This window comes from Arachis duranensis, chromosome 4, assembly GCF_000817695.3.
Source record: "Arachis duranensis cultivar V14167 chromosome 4, aradu.V14167.gnm2.J7QH, whole genome shotgun sequence".
NCBI classification, from domain to species: domain Eukaryota; kingdom Viridiplantae; phylum Streptophyta; class Magnoliopsida; order Fabales; family Fabaceae; genus Arachis; species Arachis duranensis.
Window position 1 is genome coordinate 35,407,010 of NC_029775.3, and position 7,765 is coordinate 35,414,774.

General features: G+C 34.8%; 1 protein-coding gene across 1 annotated transcript in view; it reads left to right on the plus strand.

Moving 5' to 3' along the window:
• LOC107484122 (synaptonemal complex protein 2) overlaps nt 1–7,558 on the plus strand; it is a 7,619-nt gene extending 61 nt beyond the window's left edge. The window contains 19 exon segments of the mRNA XM_052259841.1: nt 1–151; nt 153–249; nt 361–568; nt 667–792; nt 913–1,011; nt 1,286–1,962; nt 2,053–2,301; nt 2,375–2,503; nt 2,587–2,655; nt 2,729–2,839; nt 3,205–3,312; nt 3,401–3,511; nt 3,580–3,666; nt 4,715–4,780; nt 4,893–5,003; nt 5,137–5,223; nt 5,339–5,398; nt 5,963–6,066; nt 7,286–7,558. The exon segment at nt 1–151 is cut by the window's left edge and continues 61 nt beyond it. Of these exon segments, the coding sequence (XP_052115801.1) occupies nt 1–151; nt 153–249; nt 361–568; nt 667–792; nt 913–1,011; nt 1,286–1,962; nt 2,053–2,301; nt 2,375–2,503; nt 2,587–2,655; nt 2,729–2,839; nt 3,205–3,312; nt 3,401–3,511; nt 3,580–3,666; nt 4,715–4,780; nt 4,893–5,003; nt 5,137–5,223; nt 5,339–5,398; nt 5,963–6,064 (2,648 nt within the window). The 3' untranslated portion in view covers nt 6,065–6,066; nt 7,286–7,558.
• Nucleotides 7,559–7,765: the final 207 nt, after the last annotated feature.

The following is a 7,765-nucleotide window of genomic DNA, read 5'->3' on the forward strand; positions in this document are numbered from 1 at the left end:
GAACCGCGAAGCCGCAATCGCTCTCTTCGCGCTCTTCCTCAGATTCGATTTCGTCGGGGAGTTTGGCGAATCTCAAGCTCACAGCAGGTTTTTTTTAATCCCAATCTAGCTTCATATTTCTGATTTTCTCGGTATTCTTAACTTTACGTCATTTTTGATCGTAATGTGTCCGTACATCGTCGGTTTCTTCCTGTTGCAGAGAAATTGGTGAAGGAACAAGCTTCGGTAAAGACCGATCTCGAAATTGCGGTATGATAAAACTTCCGTTTTGCGATTTTGCTTCTGATGTGATGAGAGGAATGCGCACACGTTGAAATGCTGCTTTTTTTTTGTTTTTTTGTTTTTTCTGTAATCGTGCAGAACGCTAAGCTTAAGAAATCGACGGAGCATGTCCATGCACTTGAAGAGAAGTTGCAGAACGCATTTAACGAAAACGCGAAGCTCAAGGTCAAGCAGAAGGAAGATGAGAAACTGTGGAAGGGATTGGAATCTAAGTTCTCGTCGACTAAGACACTATGTGATCAGCTTACAGAGACTCTACAGCAGTTAGCTAGTGTTGTTCAGGAAGGTATAAACATTAATATTCAATGTCATCGTGTTTTCTCATTTTTGTCCTTCCTCTTTCCCCCATTTAATTAGTCTTTTTTCTTTTATAAAATTTGTTAGCCGAGAGAGACAAGGAGACTCTGGAAAATAAACTGTCAGCTAGTTCGGAAGCTCTTGATAGCTTGAATAAACAGATGGAAGGTTTGTCTTTGAAGCTAGATTCTGCAGAGGAAACAATTAGAACTCGTAAGTGCTTTTTGCTTGTTTAAAAGTTTGGCAAATGATTTAGGTTAGAAACCTTATCGATCAATGATGTGATATATCTATGATGTTCCATTATGTAATATGCTCCTACTTCTGTGGTAGGTGATAATGAGCTAGAGAAACTCAAATTTATGGCCGAAGAAAGGGAGAAGTTTCTCAGAGATGAACAGATCAGAGTTGCCAAACTTATTCAAGAGAAAGGTGACAATTCAGTTGCAAATGATAATTGATGAGAATTTACATGGCATGTGCTGAATGTTTTATCACAAGAAATTTAAGAATTAATTAGAGACTGACAAAGATGTTTAAATAATGTTATTTTGATTTGTTACGAAAGATTTTCAAAGAAGACATGGAATGGTTTTCTTCTCATGTCACAGTTACTGAAAGGTGAACATAAAGTAATATCTACTTGCCTAAATATGTCGACTTGCTACTAAATTGATACTTTTGTGGATCATGAATTTTTTTGCAGATACTTCGATAAAGAACTTTGAAGAATTGCTAACAGCTAATAAATTGGATACAGAGAGATTGAATGCAAAGTTGGGGGAGGTTCACCTTCAATTAACAGTCAAGGACAAGGAAATTGTGCATCACTTGACCATTCAAGATAAACTGGAGAAAGAAAAGAGTGATATTCAATTGTCCAATGCTGAGCTTACTGAAAAACTTGACATTACACTCCTGAAAATCAAAGACTTTGAAGGATCATTTCAGGCCTTGGCAGCACATGTGATAAATGTAGAGAAAGAAAGCTTAAACTTTTCAAGCAAGTTTGATGAACTGAACTCTCTTTATGCTTGTGGCTTTGAGTTGGTCCAACAGGAGAGAGACATTTTCTCTAAGCATGCTCAAAAGCAATATTGTGAGCTTAATGATAAGTTCTTGGCCATGGCATCAGAAAAGGATGCAATTCAAATGATAAACTGTGAGTTAAGCAGTAAAGTGAATGAGCTTCAGAAAGTCATGGAATCTACTGTAGCCCAGCATACAGAGGAATGTCTATTAGCTTCTGAGAGAATTAAAAAATTGGAGGTGGATGCTGAAAGTTTAAACTCCAAAAGGGAAGAAGCAGAGTTTATGATTTCCAAATTAGAGGAGAAAGCCAGAGTTCTGTTAGAAAATTCTAAATCATCAGAAAATCAAACAGTATGACACTTATTTGTTATTTCGCTATATAGTTAATCTCCTACTAATACAAATAGCCACACTACTTATCATAGTTACTGATGCTTGCAGCAAGGTTTATTGCTGAAAATTTCATCATTAGAGACTGAAAGCAAAGAAATTACTGAAAGACTGCAAGAAGAGATAACGAAGAAATCAGAGGAAATAGATACTTTGCAAAAGGAGAGAATGAAGCTGGAGCAGAATGCAGACTCTCTTCATGAAGAAGTCAGACGGCTTCATAATATCTTAGAGGACAAAGAACAGCATATTTTGCAGTATAAGGAAAAGGAAAAGAAGCTGGAAGACCAGATCAAAGAGGTTTTAAAAGCAAACAAATAGTAGATGTTATACATTCCTAACTCGTCTGTAATATGTTTGTATTCTTCTGCAGAACCAGTCATTACTGACTGCTTCTGAAAGTAAGCTTTCAGAAGCTAGAAAGCAATATGATCAAATGGTAGAAAGCAAGCAGCTTGAATTGTCAAGGCATTTGAAGGAAATCTCTCTAAGAAATGATCAGGTGTTATTATAGCTAGTTATCTATTGTAGGTGCTGGATATATCGTACGGTAACTTCTCATTAACCATTGTTGTAATTGAGCAGGCTATTAATGACATTAGAAGGAAATATGAGTTGGAGAAGATGGAAATCGTCAACAAGGAAAAAGAAAAGGTTTGATATGATATGTTAGCCATTATAACACATTATTGCCACAGATAGATTTCTGATCTGTTTGTTCCTTCAGGTTGACATGGCTATTGCTGAAATTGAGAAAAAGTGTGACCAGAAACTGGTAGAATGCAAAGAAGAATCTAGGCTGCATTTGGCAAGGATTCAGGAGGAACATGCTGGGCTTGTATGCATAAAAAATGGACATGAATTTAAAAATATTGATTATTTCTAAGTATTTCAGAATTGCTCCAGGTTTTATTGTCTCTTGGTGGTCTATATTATTTATACCGTTTCCACAAAAATGATCCATGCTTCTTTTATAATATTGAGTTACTTTGTGATTATTAATAACTTTACTCAATCGTGTGCGTGAAAAGTTGAATTGATCACACTACAGAGTAGATACCTATTTGATTCCTGTACTCTTTTATGGGTGGTTATGTATTGATTTTTAGACAGTTGTTGCATCACTGCTTTTGTTTTTGTGAAACTTAATGTACCTCAAGTTGAAAAACTACATGGTCAGCTAATTTCCTGCTCAATGTACAGTTAACCAAAATACAGCAGGAGCATGACAAAAAGCAACTAGCCATGATAGCTGAACACAATGAACAGCTAAAGCATACCCAAGTAGAGGCAGAAAATCAACTCAGAGAGGTCCAATAAACAGACAAAACTCTACTAGGTCTATGATGTGGCTTATATTTGAAATTACTTCTACGGCTGATTCTCTGGTAATATGTAGAAAATGATGTTTCTGAGGAGCGAACATGAAGCTGAGATAAAAGCATTGAGGTGTGAACTTGAAGATGAGTGTCAGAAGCTGGAAGAGGAGTTGCATCTCCAGAAAACCAAAGTATGGAATACCTAACATAACAAATTAATCTCATCACATAAATTAAATTTTTTCGGAATATATTGCAGGAAGACAGGCAAAGGGCTTTGCTGCAGTTGCAGTGGAAAGTGATGAGCGTCAAGCCAAAAGAGGACCAAGAAGTGAATTCAAAACAGGTTGGCTGGTGTACTTAACAATCATTTTGTTTGTGTCTGTCTTCAATCTTATATATCAAATATCACATCAGTTTATTTGCATGTTTGGGTGTAAAGATAGTATGTTTGTCAGAGTTTTGTATAAATCATACGCTTTTATAGTTTGTGACTTTGCTCGTAGATTTTTCATATTAATCGCCACCAACTATGTTTTTATGACTGGCATATATTTTTATTTTTAGAGAATCAGGTACATGATTTTTTTTATTATGTTCAGATTGGGGATGTGTGTGTTACTTTCTGCAAAGTTTGTCTTACCGTAGCAAGTTCCCAACTATAGAAGAATACATTTAGTTTAACCATTAAACAAATAGATTTATATTATGCTATGAACTGTTGGGAAAAGTGAAGAAATTGTATTGTAGCATCATAAGTTTTTCCTTTATATCATCTAGGTATAAAGATCCATGGTTCTTTATAAGCATTTTACATGGTATATTGTCACATAAAACAGGCATAATCTGGTTGTTGATAGCATAACGTTTCTGTAATGAATATTTACTAGCTAGCATGCTATTGGATAGATTTGTTTGGTGCAATTTCTTTTAGCTGATTTGATTTTTGAAGTTAAAGATCAATATTGATGGTTTTTTGCACTAATAAATCAAAGCTCCAATGGTGTCATGTTGGACAAATGTAATATGAACCCAAAATATATTTAGTATTAGTTAATAAGTATTACTGTTGTCATCTGTTGTTCAGAGCTCCTAAATTATGTACAAGATTAATGCTACTTAGTAATTTATATGCTTTTAAGGTTATAATGGTTTTCTTCTTCTTCTTCTCTCTCTCTCTCTCTCTCTCTCTCTCTCTCTCTCTCCATAAATATTCCTGAAACAATGGACTTGAGTGATTATGAGATCTAAGAAGTTTCTATCAATGGCAAATGTGCTGAACTGAATATATGAATATGATAAAAATTTGAGAGTTGGTGGAGTCTGAGTTCAGTTTGAGCAATTTTAATCATCTTTTAAATGTATCATATACTTGTTTTTTCTGCATGTTATAGGATTACTCAATTACATCAATTAAGAGAAGGAATTCTTGTGGAGGCCAAAGAAATCAGCATGAAATAGTACGAATGACAATCAACAGAAATAAATTTCATTCTCCTTCCTTCATCACATGTTAATATTATGTTATCAACATGTCACCTAATCAATTTTGTCTTTTCCTTCTCTTGATAGGAATCTCCTTACTATGACGCAACACAAACAACACCAGTACCAAAGCTGTTGAAGACAGTAGAGAATGTAAAAACTGGAAGTGCATTAAATATCCCTAAGCACCATAGAAAGGTGATTTACTTCCATATAAAATGAATAAATTAATAAGAGACACCCTTATACTGTAGCAATTACATAAGTCAAGATAATATAATTAAACTTTATGATTTAGTAAGATTGCCTAAGGTCCTTAAACAATGAGCAGGTCACTCGCCATGAGTATGAAGTCGAGACTTCCAACGGTAGAACAATCACAAAGAAAAGAAAAACAAGAAGTACGGTCATGTTTGAGGTATGTATCTCTCTCTCTCACAAACCTGAGCTACGTTGATACATCATCAGACCCTGATTCCATGTGCACTGGCTTCTTACATGCCTGTAAATATTGAATCTCTTCTCTTAATTAGGACCCGAGAAAACAAAAGAGAAACACCCCAAAAGCAAATACCCCAGGAACTGCTGTCAAGGTATCCAATTCAGCTGAAATTTTCCTTCCTTTATGGCTTATATCTTGTTCTTATCCTTATTGCTTGAAAATATCATGGTGGAGTTATACGATCTTATGGCTTATATCTTGTTCTTAGCCTTACGCTGCTGATGCTGCCAGAATGTCAATGATTAGGAGTTATACGATCTTAGGGTTATATTAATTAATTTAACACAAGTTGCTGCTTTTGGGTCCTTTCTTTCTTGATTTTCTATGTAGAATATTTATCTGCTCTCAGGACATGCAAGAGTCTTGACAAGTTCTTACCATACTATTGTTCTTTTAATAATTGTTAATTTGTTAGGTCCATTTATCTAGGCAATTTATTTGATTTATTTTATTTAGTGCTATTGCTCTGCTAATCAAATGGAAAAAGAGGTTTATTCTATTTTTTTTCTTTCCCTTTATTTCTAAATGAATTTTATTTATTTTTGTTTATGGGTTCGAAATGAATTCACGATTAACATGGTGGATAAGGTGATGAACTTTTGCATCTTCCGTGCTGTGCCAAGACTTTGTTTATTATTGTTTTTGTTTTATGCAGAGCATGAAGGGAGAAGGTCATCCTCGTCCCTCTAATATTGGTGATCTGTTCTCAGAAGGGTCTCTGAACCCTTATGCAGATGATCCCTATGCATTTGATTAGAGGTATTTGATAATCCTTAATTTTATTTCCTTTTAAATATGATTTCGTCCTGCCTAGGGCGCCATTTCTTCCTACTATTATTATCTACATGATGCAAAGATTTCATATAAAGTTAAGATAGGCTCCAGATGATTGCCATACTTTTATTAGTGATTAAATGCTCCGCAAAACATTATTTGATGTTTAAGGCTATTGGATAAAAGATTCCTTTTTCTTTGTGACGACATCCATAAACAAACATTAGGAACAATAAGTGCTTTTGAAATACTAGTATACTATTTTTGTTGGACCAATTGTATGCTTGTGTTACATTAAAAGGAGTTTCATCAAATATTTGGACCCGGAAATTCACTAATACACTTTAACTAAAGTCTTTCTGATGGTCCATATCAATGTCTTGTCTTCTTGAGTCACTGCCCCTGCTTTCCATGTTGACTGCTTTATGATTATCTCTTGTCCATGGACTCCTATTTTCTCGATTCCTTGTGAGGCGTAAGTTATATATAAAGACAACTTTATGGGACTTGAAAATATAGCTAAGCTGACTTTAAAGTTTAACAGTATTGTGAATTGAGATAGCTCTTAAGATTGTTGATTTTCTCGTTCTTGTTTTCCGGATCACTTAGGATTAACCCTTTTGCCTCTCATGATTCATTCACCTTTTTTCTTTTGGCTTATAAACTGCTTGAAACTTGCTTTTATTTTTGCCTTTCTTCCCTTTTCTTTTTCTATTTTCGAGTTTTTTTTTTTCGGCTTTTTTCTTGCTCTTGTGCTATTAGAGAACGAAGTATTTGTATTAAATAAATATCAGCACTAAATAACATGCATGAGATTGACAATATCTAAATTAGACTGAAAGTTGAGATGATCCCAACCGAAAGAAAGATTGTCGAATATTGTTCCAGGGGCTTTGGACATATATAGAGAAGGCTCATATAAACTTCCGTTAAGAAAGTATATCATATGGATAATAATAGGTAAAATGGTTTAAAGGAATTTGAATTTCGATAACCTAAATATAAACATAACCTATGATAAGATATCATGATCTTATTTGATCATTGTACGCGACTTTACTCGACAAAAAAGGCCTTAGCCATCAGTGCTGTTACTCTATCAGTGTGGCAGTGTGTATGTTTCTGAAAATGTGGCAGTGATTATATATTGTTCAGCGAGGAGACTTTGATGCCAAGTAATTACTATGTTTAATTGTGGCAGCAGACCAATTTCTGTATTTCTTGATGCACATGAATCTGAAAGTAAATTGGAGATAGAGGGCATCAAAGCTGGAAGAAATTTTTTCTCTGATCAACAGCTTCTGACGACATAATGGTGTTAGCTGGAAGAAATTTTTTCTCTTATCCCCATGTAATATTTTGTTTTCCTTTTTCATAATGTACGATTAGAACTGTAAATTTTAAGGCTAGTTTTAAAATATACAGTTTTCGGAAATTTCAGAATGTATGACATGATGATGTTCAGCAATATGAACATTAAAAACCAGTTATCACCTCAATTACCACGCATAAGTGTTTCATGTTTTTACCAATATAGTACTCCGCACTCTCGCCTAGGGTCTGCAAGTTGCGTTGTCATGCACTCATAATTGGCATGCAGTTCTGCTATCCAATAACTCGGTGGTGAGAGAGGAGCCGCACCTATCTAGAGAAGGTTTGTGGAAAGCCAGGGCAAAGTTTTGGC